The sequence below is a fragment of the Colossoma macropomum genome, unplaced genomic scaffold (assembly GCF_904425465.1).
Source record: "Colossoma macropomum unplaced genomic scaffold, Colossoma_macropomum, whole genome shotgun sequence".
Lineage (NCBI taxonomy): Eukaryota > Metazoa > Chordata > Actinopteri > Characiformes > Serrasalmidae > Colossoma > Colossoma macropomum.
Window position 1 is genome coordinate 825,184 of NW_023494787.1, and position 18,707 is coordinate 843,890.

Sequence of the window (18,707 nt, forward strand, 5' to 3'; positions counted from 1 at the left end):
CCCTGCTCCCCGGCTGTCTGCGGTGGCACTCATCACTGCTGATGTGCTGCCCAGCTCCCCGGCTGTCTGTGGCGGCATTGACCACTGTTGTACTACTCTGCTTCTCGGCTGACTGCTTTGGCCTTATCGCCGTTGCGCTACTCTGCTCCTCAGCTGACTGTGGTCTCCACCCTCCACCGCTGCTGCGCTACTCTGCTCCTCGGTCGACTGCTGTGGCCTTCACCGCCGCTGCGCTACTCTGCTCCTTGGCTGTCTCCTTTGGCCTCCACCGCCGCTGCGCTACACTGCTCCAGGTCGACTGCTGGGGCCTTCACCACCACTGCGCTACTCTGCTCCTCGGCCGACTGTGGCGGGATTCACTGCCCCTGCGCTACTCTGCTCCTCGGATTTGTGTGCTCCTCGGCTGACTGCTGTGGCCTCCACCGCCGCTGCGCTACTCTGCTCCTCGGCTGACTGTGGTCTCCGCCCTCCACCGCTGCTGCGCTACTCTGCTCCTCAGCTGACTGTGGTCTCCGCCCTCCACCGCCGCTGCGCTACTCTGCTCCTCGGTCGACTGCTGTGGCCTTCATCGCCGCTGCGCTACTCTGCTCCTCGGCTGACTGCTGTGGCCTTCACCGCCGCTGCGCTACTCTGCTCCTTGGCTGTCTCCTTTGGCCTCCACCGCCGCTGCGCTACACTGCTCCAGGTTGACTGCTGGGGCCTTCACCACCACTGCGCTACTCTGCTCCTTGGCTGACTGCTGTGGCCTCCACCGCCGCTGCGCTACTCTGCTCCTGAGCTGACTGCTGTGGCCTTCACCGCCGCTGCACTACTCTGCTCCTCGGCTGTCTCCTTTGGCCTCCACCGCCGCTGCGCTACACTGCTCCAGGTCGACTGCTGGGGCCTTCACCACCACTGCGCTACTCTGCTCCTCGGCCGACTGTGGCGGGATTCACTGCCCCTGCGCTACTCTGCTCCTCGGATTTGTGTGCCCCTCGGCTGACTGCTGTGGCCTCCATCGCCGCTGCGCTACTCTGCTCCTGAGCTGACGCTGCGCTACTCTGCTCCTCGGCTGTCTGCAGCGGCATTCATTGCCACTGCGCTACTCTGCTCCTCGGCTGACTGTGGTCTCCGCCCTCCACCGCTGCTGCGCTACTCTGCTCCTGAGCTGACTGCTGTGGCCTCCACCGCCGATGCGCTACTCTGCTCCTGAGCTGACTGCTGTGGCCTTCACCGCTGCTGCGCTACTCTGCTCCTCGGCTGACTGCTGTGGCCTCCACCGCCACTGCGCTACTCTGCTCCTGAGCTGACTGCTGTGGCCTTCACCGCCGCTGCGCTACTCTGCTCCTCGGCTGACTGCTGTGGCCTTCACCGCTGCTGCACTACTCTGCTCCTGAGCTGACTGCCGTGGCCTTTACCGCCGCTGCGCTACTCTGCTCCTGAGCTGACTGCTGTGGACTTCACTGCTGCTGCGCTACTCTGCTTCTCGGCTGACTGCGGCGGCATTCACCGCCGCTGCGCTACTCTGCTCCTCAGCTGACTGCTGTGGCTTTCACCACCACTGGTCTACTTTGCTCCCTGGCTGACTGTGGCGGCATTCACTGCCGCTGCACTACTCTGCCCCTCGCCTGACTGCGGCGGCACTCACTGGCGCTGCGCCATTCTGCTCTCGGATGACTGCGGCAGCACTCACCGCTGTTGCGTTACTCTGCTCCTCGACTGACTGTAAGCTGCGTTCACCGCTGATGACTTGCTAAGTAATCACTTTTAATTTCGCTGGTTAATTTTGTGTATAAACCTCTCCTGTTTAATAATGCAGCTGTTAACCTCCATGGCACTGCTCTTAGCCATTAGTCGTTTATATTCTCTATGTTTGTTTCTGGTTAGTCCAAGATTTGTGTGCTGTACTCTTTCTGAGCTACATAGGTTCAATAATTCCAATTGCCTCTCTAAAGCTGCTGCTGTATCTGCCTGTAAAGCAGGTATATTGTCCCGACGTTGTTATGTCCACCGGGCTCGAGACAGTATCGTAATAGATCCTTCCACTACTCAGAAGGCACTAATATATGTTCATTCTGGAGTTCATCTCGTACAGTCGTTCATGCTGCATGTTGTACTGCCAATTTATGTAACCTACGCGCTCTGCCTCCTACTATACCTGGCACCTCTTTTGCACTCTTGAATGTCCGCTCTCTTTCTAGTAAATCGCTTTTGCTGCAGGAGTGCATACTCGATAATATGATTGACATGCTCTTCCTAACCGAAACCTGGCAACAAGCTGGTGACTTTTTTGCTTTAAACCAGGCAACTCCCACTAATTTCAATACATTTGTAAACCCCGTTCCTCTGGGCGAGGAGGTCTGGCTGTAATTTTTAACAGTAAAATCATTATTACTGAACTTAGCCTTACAGCTGTAACCTCTTTTGAAAATCTTGTTTTGAAATTACCCAATTCCATAATTGCAGTACTACTGTATCGCCCTCCAAAGCCTATTCCTCCTTTCTTTTCTGAACAGTCTGAGCTACTTACACTTGTTTACTCAATTTCTCCCCGCTTGTTGCTAATCAGTGACTTCAATATTCATGAAGACTCTCAAGACTGCAAAAAAAAAAAAAAAGTTTCCAGCTTGTACAACATGTAGATTTTGCTACCGATAACAAAGGTCACCCTTGATCTAGTCTGCTCTTCTTCTGTATCTGTTCTTAATCTCTGCCCATCACTGTTTCCATTGTCTGATCACAAGCTTATTTTGTTCACGGCTTCTATGACTCTGCCTCACTGCTCTTCTAAAAGATCAATTTCATTCCGTAAGATTCAGTCTGTCGACCCTCTGACTCTTAGCCAGTCCATTTCTACTGTGTTTCCTACTGATTTTGCTTCCTCTTCTCCTGATGACCATGCTACTATGCTTAATGCTGCACTTTCTGACTCTCTTAATGCACTAGCACCTTGAAAATCTAAAACTGTTAACTTTGTCACCTCCTCTCCCTGGTATACCAATGAACTCCGCTCCATGAAGCAAAGTGGTCACCGGTTGGAAAGGCTTTTCAGGAAAACAAAGCTCTCTGTTCATGCGGAGGCTTACAAGCAACACCTCTTAACTTATAAAGATGCCCTGCATTCAGCTAAATCAGCCTCTGGTCTCATTAATAATTCAAACACAAACTCCCATCTTTTCTCAACAGTCACCAAATTATTTTAACCCCCTGAAACCTCTGTGGCTGCCTCCCCTGCACTCTGCGACTCATTTTTACATTTCTTTGAATCAAAAATTGCACGAATCAACAGCTTTCTGCTATCCCCTACTAATAATACCTCTTCCCTTTTCTCTCTAAATGTCCATTCTATAAGACCCAGCCCCCCCTCCTCTAATCTCTCTACCTTTAACACTGTTCCATTATAAACACCATAACTACTTCTAAAACTACAACTTGTTCTCTTGATCCCCTTCCAACAACCTTAACTAAAGCTTGTTTTTCTGCCCTGTTTGTCACCCTCGGTGGCCATACTTCTCACACGTCTGTGGTTACTCAGGGGGTCCTTCAAGGCTCAGTTCTTGGACCTCTTTAGTTTATTGTGTACATGCTTCCTCTTGGCCACATAATACGTAGTTTCAAGCTGAACTTTCACTGTTATGCGGATGACACACAAATTCACATTAGCACTCAATCACTTAAAAATCCACCCCTCACCCAGCTTAAAAACTGCATAACAGAAATTAAAACATCGATGAAGCACAACTTTCTCATGCTAATAGTGACAAAACAGAACTTATTCTTATAGGATCCAAATCAACTCTCTCTAAAACCTCTCCTTTCTCTCTCTCCATTGACAATGTAACTCTGTCCCCTTCCCCTCTGGTACGAAATCTGGGCGTTCTCTTTGACTCAACTCTCTCAGTCAGTGCACACATCAACTCTGTAGTTAAAACCTCTTTTTTCCATCTCTGTAACATTGCAAAAATTCGACCGTCACTCTCTCAGTTTGCTGCAGAAACCCTTATTCATGTATTCATTTCTAGTTGCCTGGACTATTGTAACTCTCTACTTGCTGGTATTAACTCCTCCCATTTATGCAAACTCCAGATGGTACAGAACTCTGCTGCTCGCCTCCTCACCCGCACCCGTGCACATCAGCATATTACACCCATCCTGCATCTCCACTGGCTTCCTGTAAAATACCGCATACAATTCCAAATTCTTCTCCTCACAGACAGAGCTCTACATAACCTCAGTCCTTCTTACCTCTCTGATCTACTTATTCCCTACAAACCAACTCGCACTCTCAGGTCTTCCTCTGCTGGTTTACTCACTGTCCCACCTTCCAACCTATATGGGTACGGTGATCGTGCTTTCTCTAGGCTGGCTCCCCGACTCTGGAACTCTCTCCCCTCACATATTCAACAGGCCAACTCTGTCTCTACTTTTAAATCTAAACCTAAAACCTTAAAATCTCTCTTTTCTATTGCTTATAACTGTTCTCAGTCCTAAACCAGCCCTTTGCCAAGTCCTGCTATGTTTTGCTTGTGATGTTATGACTGTGCTTCATGTTCTCATGTTTGTCTTTACTGTTCTGTATTTCGAAAACCTGTAAGCGTCTTTGAGTTCTTGAAAATTGCTATGTAAGTATAATGTATTATTATTATTATTATTATTATTATTATTATAATCATCATCATCACCAAACTTCAGGATGTCATTTGAGCTCTGCTTTGCAACACCTTCATGAGTCAGCAGTTGAAAAGCAGGGCAGTGCAGAGCCCTGTGGTGCTGGTATTCAGCGTAATAATGCTTGAGGTTGTTATGCCCATCTTGACAGACCGAGGTCAGGAAGTCCAGGATCCAGTTGCAGAGGGAGGTGTTCAGGCCCATTAAGCTCAGCTTTCTAATGAGATGCTGCAGTATTATTGTATTGAATGCTAAAATAAAGTGTTTTCTATTTTGATTGTCTGACAGCATTACCACTGTAATTAAGGTAAGGGGGAATTTAAAGTTTTAGAGATCGAAGAATGCTTGCAAATTATGAAGATGTGTACACATAAAGCAACATTTAAATAAGTGAAAAAATAATGTATATAAAATAATAGCTTAGTAAGAAAGGAGGTTTTCCAACAAATCAGCCCCAGAGTTTTTTTTTTTTTTGGATTCCTAATGAGACCTCAATACGGGTGAGGTGTTTGTATAATTTTAGATCAGTAGGCTGTCAAAAATGAGCACTGGATAGTTGCAATAGTTAGTAGACACATACATATATATATATATATATATATATATATATATATATATATATATATATATATATATATATATCAAATTGTAATATTCAATTTATGACATTGTTGGCATGGTATCTATGGAACTAGTCTACAGTAAAACAATCAAAACCTAATTGTGTAAAACTGACTGTTTTGGATAAAGCAAGCTCACTTCTCTGATCCTGAAGAAGGATGAAAAATTTACTCTATCATAGTTCAGTTTATGGTTTAAATTTGTTTTTGGTATCCTGTTTTTGCAGCCTGTTCTGCCCTGTGTGTAATGTTCAAAAGCTCAAAAACAAAATCATTATTTAAAAAAATCTAGAATCTTTTAAAATTGAATTATATGAATTCATATAGATTATGTATATGATAACTAGCAGGTTGTACTTTCCAGCTGTAAAGAATGGCTGAAACATGGGTTTCTGTGTTTATAGTTATAGGATCAAAGTGGACCGGCTTTCTTTATTTTAGACGGTTAAATTTGCACAGCTTTCCTATTAAATACAAATTAAGTTTAGTAAGGAACCAACTATGCACATTAGATGGTATATTTTTCTTTTTTAATGAGCAATGTATATATTCTGCTAGTTTTTCTATGTATACAAAACTACAAAAAAAAAAACTATAAAAAAATAGCCATGTAAGGGTTTTAAGAAAAACATTTAAAAAGATGTTCTTCTTTTCCACATCATTTTCTTGATTCTATTGAAAATCTCTTGCAATTTCAAACCATACATAATAGGATTAATAAGAGGAGGAATTGCCAAATTTTCAACTGACACTATCAGAGAAAAGATCTGAGGTACATTGCCTTCATATCTAGTGTTAATCACTTCAAAGCAGGAGGTAAAAGTGAAGCTGATGAAAATAATAAGGTGTGGGAAGCAGGTCTGCAGAGCTTTTCTTCTGAAATCTTTTGAATTCTTTAAACAGACTTCAAATATTCTAATATATGAGTAGATTATGAAGATCACTGGTGGAAATACAGCAAAAATTAAACCAAACAGTCCATATGAATTGCTAACAGATATGTTCCCACAGCTTAATTTAGCAATTGCAGAATTATTACAGTATATTCTGTTTAATTTAAATTTACACAGCTGAAGTTGGTATGTTAATATTACTGATATGCCAATATCACAGGAAGGCACAAACCAACAACAAAATAAGAGCTTTTTCACAGTGGACATTTTTACAAGAGTTGCATATTGTAATGGTTTACATATCGACACATATCTGTCATAGGCCATAGCTGATAACAGTGTGAACTCTGAAGCTCCATATGTGTAAATAGAAAAGGCCTGAAACAGACAGGCTGAGTAAGAAGTAACTGGCCTTTCAGATAGAAAGTCACTCAGCAGTTTAGGATAAAGGGCAGTCGTTCCAAAAAGTGAATTGAAAAGCAAAGCAGCAATGAAAATGTACATCGGCTCATGGAGACATTTGTTTGTGTAAATGACAAAAATGACAACAGTGTTACAACAAATAATCAACAGATAAACTGCCAGAGTAATTATAAAGTAAAAATATCTGTACTTCTGCAGTTCTATATGCCCCTCCATAAACAAGTACGTAACATCAGAAGAATTATCCATGAGTTCCCATGAAGTAACCCATAAATCTCTAACACATTAGATTTGTCTGTAAGATCTGATGCTGGTCACAGTAACATTCTACTTCAACCAGCAATAATCTATTACAAGTGATGAACTGCGGTCTTAAAGTCAGGCTGTTGTGTGTTTTTATACTTTTCTCAAATAGTGACGTCTAATTGTTTACTAACTAAGTGACTAGTCTCTAGCCCAGCCCACATTTTTTTCTACTGTAGCAATTAAACAAAGCATGCTTGTGAACTGCAAATATCCACTGACACATTTTTAACATGTCTCAGTAGTGTGAGCTTTTGGTAAATTTTAGATCACTGCAATCAGATAAATAGAATATGCTGTTTTATTCTCTATCCAAGGCTGTTTTTGTCTCTCTTTCTCCTGAAACCTGTTTCTATTTCCAATGCTGTTTCATTACTTTTTTCTTTCCTCTGTGGAAAGATCTTTTTTGATCTTTAAAGTTCTGTTTCTGCAACTGATTCACTTTTTTTTTTTTTGTTTATGAACAGATTGTACTATGTTCCTTTCTGTGCTTTAGATTCTGTTTCTGTTCATGCTTTTTGTCCTTTTCATTCCTGGACATAGGCCCTGTTCCTTTTCATGATGATAGTACTGCTTCTGTTCTTGATTCCTGTCCATTTTTTGTGTCCCTGATTAAGATCTTTTTCCATATGAATTAATGTAAAATGTTCTTTACTTTCATTCTTCAATATAAAGTTAACACATTGGAAATAAATGTCCTTCTTCAAGCCCCAAACACACAACAGCAGGAATTAGTGCAAACATTGTTAACTTGAAACTCTAGTGCAAACTTTGTTAACTCTAGAATGCCAGATGCTGCTGTCGACAGGGGCAGCTGCTCCTGGGCACCCTCTGGGATGCCAGACAGTGCTCTCAGCAAAGCAGGTTTCACAGTGTCCTCCAGGACACAAGGTGGCGTGGTAAATGGCTGCTCCAGGACACCTGGCAGTGCTGTCAACACATGCAGGGTTTCCCTGTTGTCCTCCAGGACACCAGGTGGAGCTGTCAACGCATGCAGCTGGGCAGGATGAAGTGGCAGACATCACATCTGGGCAGAAAAGAGCAAGGCCTTCCACGATGGTTGGGAGGCAGTAGGTGGGAGACACAGGGCGGTCGACTTCCCCAAAACCAAAGACCCACTCCACACTGTCATAGTCCTCAGGGAGCAGACAGCAGCATCAGAGCTCCTTCTTCCCATCGGTGCACCACATGCACCTGATGCCTGTAGTGGAGAACACCATGTGCTCCAGCCCCATTTTGGCAGCACCAGGTGCTCTCTTTCCCTCGTGGGTGTAGCGGCCAGTATCGCGGCCCCACCCATCCACTACTCGTTCCGAGAGCCAGCCAATGAAGTTTGTATCAAATAGCATACCCCTCATGGCCACCACCAAGCCCGGCAATCACTGTTGTACTTTCCCAGAAGGTTGACGGTACGCCTAAGAGGTGTCACAAGTTTGTGAGTAAGTGGCAGTTTTTAGTCCATCACTATGGGTCATTCCACTCTGAGTGGTTTTTGAATCTTCTTTAATATGAAGTCCTGCCTTGAAGTGGACGGACTACATGTGGGCTTTTCAGAATGATGCTACTCACTCTCTGGCCAAGTTCGTGGACCTCCACCAGTTTGCCTTAAACTTCTGCCAGAGGAGATGAAGAAACCCAAAGAAATTTTTTGTAAGTTTATATCACTTAAGCTCCAGCACTTGTTACCAAGCACATTGCTGGTAAAGTAATGAGAGTGCAGACTATTACAGCAGGGTAGGTGACCATATTTTGCCAGTACTGGGTTTCATTGCACCTCATTCCCTGCTGCTCATGTAGTACTTCCTGTGGCTGAAGGCCTAGTCGTCTTCCCTTCCTACTTGTGGCTAAGGGTCCAGCTTTTCCTGTCTTCCTGCCTGTGGCTGTAGATTCAGTCGCTTCTGTTCTCTGACCTGTAGCTGAAGGCCTAGAGGATCCTGTACTCTTGCCTGTGGCTGAAGGTTCAGTCACTCCTGTCCTTATGCATATGGCTGAGGTCTTAGCAACTCTAGTTTTCCTATAGTAATCTGTGCAGCTATTTTTACTTTCCTGTTCCAACGCCGGCCTCCTACAGTCCTTTGTAGCCAGCTTTACAGTCTCCTGCCTAACTGGGCTCCGTGGCTGGCCTGGTATCCTCAGACTGCACTCCTGATGCTTGTACAAAAGAACACTTTTTTTTTTTTCTTTTAGTATAAGTGTAGTTGTTATAAGGCATGGATGTCTATATTAAGTTATATCTGTGGTAGAACTATGTGTGGATGTCAGTTACTGTATAAGTTCAGTATAAGTTCAGCCTGTATTACTGCATACATGAGGTAGAACTCAGGTATGGATGTTACTTTATGAACACGGCAGAAATTAGATTTAGATAATTATTATGAATATGAAACTTCTGTTGTCAGTTACTTTGTAACTGTATAAAAAGTCCTATGTTCTGCAAACATACCTGGCCAATAAAGCCTGATTCTGTTTTATGGCCAGTGTTAGACTAAACTAACTAATATCGAACAAATTAAACAGAATATATGTTTAATTTAGCTTTTTATTACAATATATTTTTATTCACCAAATGTGGGAATGTCAGTTTTGTGTTCTTCTTGGAATTTAATCTAACAAATTTAATGGAAGCATGAGCTAGAATGGACAAGGTCTCTCTCAGAGAAACTTTTTTAAAACATTTTCCTGACAGGATTCACTCTGTATTTAAGGAAAGGGTGTTCCTTAACAAGCATTAAAGAAGGATTAATGCATGCAACTGTTCTTTTGTCCAGCTTATAATGATCAGCACACAGAAAGGTGCACTTAAATGAGCAAAAAATAAGCATAACCCAATACTGTATGCCTTTAACATGCATGACCATATACCCTTCTGGTTGGCTAAAGCAAGCTCACTTCACTGACTCGGAAGAAGTATAAGAATCTTACTGTATCCCAGTTAAGCTTAAATTTGTTTTCAGTATCCTGTTTTTACAGTCGGTTCTGCTCTGTGACTGATGTGGTGGTGCTTATGCCTTTCTCAAATAGCTTTATTTTGTTAATGCAGTTAAACAAATAGCTTTCTTTTGTTAATGCAGTTAAACAGCTTTCGCATTAAGTGTGAATAAAGTAAAGAAAGGAACAGCCTCTGCAGGACACTGTAATTGTTTTTAATGGTTAGTGTAGATATTCTAGTTTTATATGCAGTGGTATTTTATGCTGATATAAATTTAACAGAGACATGACAAGATGCATAAATATGCATATCACAAATTTTCAACATTTTGAATAGAAACAGGAAAATACACAAAAAAATATATATATTTTCGGATCTCATTCAAAATCAGAAGAATCATTTAAAAGTTTGAAGGAAAACATTTAAAAAGACGTATGTATCTTCCTTTTCTGCATAATTTTCTTGATTTTACTGTAAATCTCTTGCAGTTTTAATCCATACATAAGAGGGTTAATAAGAGGTGGAATGGCAAAACTTACAACTAGCACTATCACAGAAATAGTATGATGTATATTACCTTCTAATCTGGTGCTAATCACCTCAAAGCAGGAGAGAGCACAGAAATTGATGAAAATGAAAAGGTGTGGGAAGCAGGTCTGCAGAGCTTTTCTTCTGAACTCCTTTGAATTCTTTAAACAGATTTCAAATATTCTAACATATGAGTAGATTATAAAGAACAGGGCTGGAAATACAGTAAGAGTTACAGAAAACAGTCCATATAAATTTGTAACTGATGTGTCTCCACAGCTCAGTTTTGCAATTGAGTAATCATTACAGTATATTCTGTTTATTTTAAATTTACATAACTTAAGTTGGGATGTTAGTATTATTGATATTCCAATTTCACAAGCAGGGAAAAACCAACAGAAAAATAAGAGCTTTTTCACAGTGGACATTTTTACAAGTGTTGCATATTGTAGTGGTTTACATATGGACACATATCTGTCATAGGCCATAGCTGTTAACAGTGCATACTCTGAAACTCCGTATGTATAAATAGAAAAGGCCTGAAACAGACAGGCTGAGTAAGAAGTAACTGGTCTTTCAGACAGAAAATCACTCATTAATTTAGAATAAAGTGCAGCTGTTCCACAAAGTGAATTGAAAAGTAAAGCAGCAATGAAAATGTACATCGGCTCATGGAGACATTTGTTTGTGTAAATGACAAAAATGACAACATTACAACAAATAATCAACAGATAAACTGCCAGAGTAATTACAAAATAAACATATCTGTACGTCTGCAGTTCTACATGCCCCTCCATTACCAAGTATGTAACATCAGAAGAATTATCCATGAATTGCCATGAAATAACTCATCAATTTCTAACACATTAGATTTGTCTGTAAGATGTGGTGCCAGTATTTCACAGTACCATTCTACTTTAATCAAGGATGCTCTATTAGAAATTATATAAACAATCATAATCTGTGGTCTTACAGTCATGCTATGATGGAGAAAATGGCTTTGTGTGTATTTATACTTTCTCATATGGTGACCTCTAATTGTTTACTGATTAATTGACTAGTCTGTAGCCCAGCCCCTCTTTTGCTTCTATTGCAACAGTTAAACAAAGAATTATTGCTTATGAATTGCAGATATGCACTGAATTGAGGACAACTGTCATTTCTTGGTGGTATATTTATTTTTTAAATGCCTTTAATCACTATAATCCAATAAATAGATTGCACTTGGATTCTCTGTCCAAGAGTATTTAATCTTTGTCTTTTGAAACCTGCTTCTATTACTGTCCAATTACATTTTTGGTAACACTATAATACTGGTCCACAAATAAGCATGAATTAATCCTTGACTAATACTTTCATCAAAGTAAATTAATGCATGGACTAACAATTAAAACATTAGGAGATAACAAAGTGTAAACTTTAATAAAACACTGAGTCAGACACAAATAGCCTAATAAAGGTAATCATTAAGTATTAACACATCTCTATATTCTGCGTAATGTCTACTTGGAGGTGACGTAGGTTACCACAAATTATAAGCTAATCACCAATACATTCATCTGCAGGAAATTCAGTGACTTGCACACAGCCTGTTAAACATGTTTAACAAAATGCAATATTACCATTTTTTTGTTGTTGTTGTTGTTTAGGGGCTGAGCGCTGTTAGGTTGCATGCTGTGCTCTTTATTTTTTTTAATCCGTAATGATGCGGCAGGAAAAAATGAATATATAATGATAAATTCAGGAAATCTATGGCTTAACATATTTGTGCATCATCCAAAATATTTTTGTCCCCAGTGTAAATAAATATGCAACAAAATAATAGTTTAATACATTAAAAATAAATTAGTTAATCATTTTGCATGAAATTGAACTCAGGTATGGATGTCTGTATTACTATATAAATGTCGTATAACTTATGTGCGAATGTCTGTGTTACTGTATAAATTTGGTAGAACTCAAGAATGGAAAATCCGTGTTACTGTATAAGTGTAGGACATCTCAATGATTGGAACCATTCATCGTTGCAGGAGCCGCAATTCCATTAACCTTATCTATCCCCTACGGTCATCAGAATTTCAGACCAGGGTGACAGGTGGGCTCTGGATTTGCCAATCTGCAGTGCAGAAGCCAGACCTCATTTCAGCCCTAGCATCCTTCCATTCATTGCACTTTCTGGCCTTGATGGAGACCTGGGTTACCCCCAAGAACTCAGCGACTCCAGCTGCCCTGTCCTCTGCCTTTCACTTTGGTGGCACAGGTTTGCTTTTGTCTAGAAAGTGGCATTTCACTCCACTTGCTTTTTCTCTTCTTTCTTTTTTTTTTTTTTAAACCAATTTTCTCCCCAATTTAGTCTTCTCCAATTCCACCAGTCAGTTAGGACCCCCCCAACCACACGATACTATGGGCGCTAGGAGGGTGAAGGCTAACGCAGGCTTTCTCCGAGTCCTGTGAAGCTGCCGCTCATGCAACATCATTGTGTTGAGTGATGGCGGGAGAAGGAGGGGCCATCCTACCCACCCAGAGAGAGCGAGGCCAATTGTGCTCTCTTGGACTCCCGGCTACGGACGGCTGTAGCATCACCAGGGATCGAACTCACGATCTCCTGATGACAGGTTAGACGGTTGCGCCACTCGGGAGCCCTTTTTCTCATCTTTCAATTTCCTCTTTTGAGTACCATGTTGTCACTGTATCTTTCCCCACTAAACTTCACATCATTTTGCTTTATCATCCTCACTCTTCTCTAGGCAACTTTATTGATGAGTTAGATATTCTTCTGAGTCTCTTCCCCATCAATGGAACCCCACTCACCCCACTTCAACCTTCCATCGGACAAGCTGCAGTCATCCTGCTGCTGCTATCATCCTTTGACCTCACCCTCAAACAAACTCGAACAGAGCAGGCAATGCTCTGGACCTGACATTCAGCAGACCTACCTCTGTGCTGGATGTCACAGTAACTCCCCTTCACTGCTCTGATCACCACTTTCTATCTTTCACACTCTTCCTCCCTGCTACTCCTGTCCATACCACTTTCATCTCTCTTACTGGACACACCTACAGATGTGTCCTCTCTCCTCCAGATCAGCAAGATCCTCCTCACCTGCCCCCTGGCTGACAGGTGTCCTGCGCAGCAACCAACAAGAGCTAAGGAAGGCCGAGAGAAGATGAAGGAAATCACAACTTGACTCCGGTCTTCGCTCCTACCAATCTCTCCTTTCTAAGTTCTCACTTTAAGTTACTGCTGCAAAGTTATCTTTCTACAGAGGGACACTTTTCCCTCTGTCTCCACTCCTTCCACTAGACCTCTCCCTCTTGCTCTCAATCTTCTAAACTGTTTTTCTTCTCTTTCCACAGTGGATGTCCTACAACTGATCAAGTCCAGTAATCCCACCACCTGCCCACTGGATCCCATCCCAGCCACATTGCTCCAGTCAATCTCCGTGGATCCACTGCCCTTCATCACCTTTCTCATAAACAACTCCTTGTCATCAGGTCAGGTTACATCAACTTTCAAGATTGCAAGAGTCATACCCATCCTGAAGAAGCCCATGCTTGACAACTCTGATGTCAAGAGCTACAGACTGACTCATTTCTTTCCTCTCAAAAATTCTCGAACATACAGTCTATAATCAACTGTCTCTCATTCTCACACAGAACCAGCTCCAGGACCCCAATCAGTCTGGCTTCAAACCGGCGCACTCAACAGAAACTGCCTATATAGCAATGACTGAGAAGCTCCAGGCAGCTAGATCAGCCAGTCTCAGGTTTCCAGTCTCATCTGAGCATGTCTGATTGACATCTCTTCATGGATGGCAGCTCAGCACCTGAAGCTCAATCCTAGCAAGACTGAGCTGCTATTCATTCCTGCAACTACAGGTCCTCATCATGATCGTGCAATCTCATTCGAGAACTCTCTGATCATTCTGTCTGAAGATGCAAGAAGTCTTGGTGTGATTCTGGATGGCCAATTATTGTTCTCAACTTGGTCATGCAGGTTTCTCTTGTACAACATCTGGAGGATTCGACCCTTTCTCACTCAAGAGGCCCCCCAGGTGCTCTTTCAGTCTCTTGTCATCTCAAGGCTTGACTACTGCAATTCGATCTTGGCTGGTCTTCCTATGCAGAGAACATAGATCAGTATACAGAAAGGTGCACTTATATCAGTAAATAATAACCAGGCACCAAAATTCAGGTAAGTAAACAAGAAACTTTTCAAACAAGGCAATCACCTGAGGGTTTTTTTTTTTTATAATTCCTGGTTAGCACTAAATATGGTTTAAGTGTCTATATGGTGGAGCAAGTCTAGAGTGGAAGTTGAAAAGGGTCTACATTAGTCCAGTGTGGCATTGCCAGAGGAGGGGCCAACGCACACTGACTGGGAAACCCAACGACAGCTCAGAGACACACGCACAAACACCAGCGCAAATGAAAATTGCGTGCCAGAGTTGCAGCGTGCCTTTGAGCTTTGCTTGGCTTTCAGTCACAGGACCTGCCCAGAAAGGGGTGGTGCCCGCAATCTCCATGAATGAGACACAGCCAGGGGAGGGGTTAAAGCACACTGACTGGGAAACCCAATGAGAGACACACACATACAAACCAACATGAGTGAAACAAAGTGCTTTACTTAGTTATCTGTGGTAAACTAACAACACAAAACTAAATGACTAAATGACAAAGCCTTACTTTAAAGAGTTCTTTTCTCTCTTTCTGTCTCTTTTGCTTTCTCTTCTGGTATGAGGCATGCAGGTCAACGTGCTCCCCTCTCATGCTGGAAAGAGAGATTTTAAAGAATCAAACACATGAAGTGTGCTCCTCCTCTGATCATGCACAGTTGCGCTAAATCAGAGGAGGAGCACACTTCATGTGTTTAGGGCTAGGTGGTGGCTCTGCTTCTCCACTGCCACACCAAGTGAATGTTGGAAAGGGTCTAGATTACTCAAGATGAAGAGAGGAGTTTGCTTTCTTAATATATCGCATGAAGTGAAGTTTCTGCTGGGCTTTCTTGGTCAGGCAGGTGGTCTTAAAGGTCCAGGTGAAGTCATCTGTGATGTGGACACCAAGGAACTTGGAGTTTTTGACTCTCTCCACAATTTAACTATTGCTGTGCTGTGGAGAATTCTGAGCAAGAGTTCTCCTGAAGTCAACAATCTTCTTTTTCATCTCATTAACACAGAGATAAATTGATCTCTCTGCACCAGCCTGCAAGCTGCTCTACTTCCTTCTTGTTTGCTGAGTCATCATTGTTGATGATAAGACTGTAGTATAATGAGTAAATTTCCAGATATTATTTGAGCTCTGCCTTGTAGCATCTATATGAGTCATTGCAAAAAGCAAGAGACTGAGCACACAGCCCTGAGGAGCACCAGTGCTCAGTGTAGCACTGCTGGAGATTATCATGCCCATCATGACAGACTGAGGTCTCCCAGTTAGGAAGTCCAGGATCCAGTTGCAGAGGGAGGTGTTCAGGCCCAGCTTTCCAATATATTGCTGTGACATGACTTAGTAGAACACCAAACTATGAACAGCATTATCACACAATTATCTTTTCTGTCAGTGAGAGTTGTTATTAAATTCTTTGTCCAGCTCATAAAGATCAGTACACATAAATGGGCACTTATGCAGGCACTAAAACTGAGGTGTCTGTATGAGCTGGAGAGCTGGAAAAAGATTTTTGATTCATGGTGTAACAGTGACTTGACAAGATACGTAAATAAGCATACGACTGAAGGAAAATATTGTAGTATTTTTTATTTTAGTATTTATGACGTTTTTAGATTCAGATTAGGTTATAGAGTGGGATCATATTAAAGGACCTATCCTACAGTAAAACACCTGAAAACTAATGCTGTACACCTTTAATATATATTAATCTACAGCCTTGTGGTTGAGTAAAGCAAGCTCACCTCACTGACCCAGCAGAAAAATGTGAATCTTATTGTACCACAGTTCAGTTGACAGTTTAATTTTGTCATCAATATCCTGTATTTAGAGTCTGTGATATTGTGGACCTCTTTATGAAATAAAAGGAATACAATTAACAGCTTAAAAACATATGAATGATGTTTAAAACTTAAATACTGTGATTTGTAAAGATTTTGTATAAGTAGCTAGTTGTACGTTCGAGGTGTAATTAATGTCTAAAGCATAGGTTTCTGTGTTTATAGATTTTTCTTTTCTAAGACAAATATATATTCTAGTTTTGTGGTATATATATATAAATATACATATATTTTCTCATGTGGTGGTATGGTATGCTGATAAATCTGTTTACATTTTTTTTTTGAAAGAATAGGAAAAAATACAGAAATAATGTTTTATATTTTGGATCTCATGGCATACACAGTAAGAAGAATCATGTAAAGGTTTAAAGGAAAACAACTAAAAAGATGTATGTATCTTCCTTTTCCACATCATTTTCTTGAGTTTACTGTAAATCTCTTGCAGTTTTAATCCATACATAATAGGATTAATAAGAGGAGGAATGACGAAACTTTCAACTGGCACTATCACAGAAATAATATGAGGTACATTTCCTTCTAATCTAGTGTTAATCACTTCAAAGCAAGAGTTAAAAGAGAAAATTATGAAAATCAAAAGGTGTGGGAAGCAGGTCTGCAGAGCTTTTCTTCTGAACTCTTTTGAATTCTTTAAACAGACATCAAATATTCTAACATATGAGTAGATTATGAAGATCACTGGTGGAAATACAGTAATAATTAAACCAAACAGTCCATATAAATTTGTAACTGATGTGTCTCCACAGCTTAATTTTGCAATTGAGTAATCATTACAGTAAATTCTGTCTAAATTAAATTTACACAGCCGAAGTCGGGATGTTAGTATTATTAATATTCCAATTTCACAAGCAGGAAAAAACCAACAGAAAAATAAGAGCTTTTTCACAGTGGACATTTTTACAAGTTTTGCGTATTGTAACGGTTTACATATCGACACATATCTGTCATAGGCCATAGCTGATAAGAGCGTGAACTCTGATGCAGCGTATGTGTAAATAGAAAAGGCCTGAAACAGACAGGCTGAGTAAGAAGTAGCTGGTCTTTCAGATAGAAAATCACTCAGCAGTTTAGGATAAAGGGCAGTCGTTCCAAAAAGTGAATTGCAAAGTAAAGCAGCAATGAAAATGTACATCGGCTCATGGAGACATTTGTTTGTGTAAATGACAAAAAGGACAACAGCGTTAACACTAATAATCAACAGGTAAACTGTGAGAGTACTTATAAAATAAAAATATCTGTACGTCTGCAGTTCTATATGCCCATCCATAAACAAGTACAAAACATCAGAATAATTATCCATGAGTTCCCATGAAGTAACCCATGAATCTCTATCATATTAGATTTGTCTGTAAGATCCGATGCTGGTCATAGTAACGTTCTACTTGAATCAGGCATCATTTACTAGAAATCATTAGCAATGATGTACTGTAGCCTTACAGTCATGCCATGATGAGGAAAATGGCTTTGTGTGTATTTATACTTTCTCAAATAATGACACCTAATTGTTTACTGACTTGTCTCTAGCTCAGCCCACTTTCGTTTTTATTGCAACGGTTAAACAAAGGATGCTTGTGAACTGCACATATCCATTGAATTAACTAAGGAACATTTCTCACTAGTATATATACTTTATAAATTTATTTGATTATTTTAAACAGATAACTAAAAGTGTTTCAGACTCTTTTAGTCTCTCTGTCTCCTGAAACCTTTTTCTATTTCTGTTCCTGTCTCATTACTTTATTTCCTTTTCTCTGTGGAAGGTCCTTTATCTTGGTTAAAGTTCTGTTTCTGCAACTGGTTTACTTCTTTTTTCTGTCTATGAACAGATTGTTCTATGTTCTTTTCCGTGCTTTAGGGTCTGATCCTGTACATGTTTTTGTTCTATTTCAGTCACCAATTTAGGCCTTGTTCATCTTTGTGATGCTGGTACTGTTTCTGGTATTCATTCAGGTCCATTTTTTGTGTCCATAATAAAGAGACTTTACCAAATCAAGTAATGTAATGTAAAGTGGTCTTAATGCCATTCCACAATATATTTTAAGACATTGGAAAGAAATGCCATTCTTCAGCCCCCAAACACACAACAGCAGCACATTACATGGGACTATATAAAGTGCTAAAATACGACAATGTGAAATGAGTCTGGAATATAAACTGAATACTCCAAACAATAAATATAAATAAGAGTAAATGCACAAGACAGTAAATACAAGACAGTACAACAAAGCATTATATATGAGTGGGCATCTTATACATCTACGTATGTACACATTGCATATACATACATATGTATACATGCAGAATGTGGTTTAGCATTGTCTTGCTGAAATAAGCAAGGTCTTTCC

General features: G+C 40.9%; 3 protein-coding genes across 3 annotated transcripts in view; 1 reads left to right on the forward strand and 2 right to left on the reverse strand.

The window, feature by feature from the left end:
- Positions 1 to 18,707, forward strand: part of LOC118805159 — a 1,027,118-nt gene that overhangs the window by 805,508 nt on the left and 202,903 nt on the right. The gene's annotated exons all lie outside the window — the stretch shown is intronic.
- On the reverse strand, positions 5,900 to 6,832 carry LOC118805158 (olfactory receptor 6N2-like). Its single transcript, XM_036565773.1, has one exon. The coding sequence runs from the start codon at positions 6,830 to 6,832 to the stop codon at positions 5,900 to 5,902; it is 933 nt and encodes a 310-aa protein (XP_036421666.1).
- Positions 16,724 to 18,649, reverse strand: LOC118806233 (olfactory receptor 6N2-like). The gene is made up of 2 exons (XM_036567706.1): positions 18,631 to 18,649; positions 16,724 to 17,664 (listed from the first exon to the last, which is right to left on the reverse strand). Exons 1-2 carry the CDS (start codon positions 18,647 to 18,649, stop codon positions 16,724 to 16,726), a joined length of 960 nt encoding a protein of 319 aa, XP_036423599.1.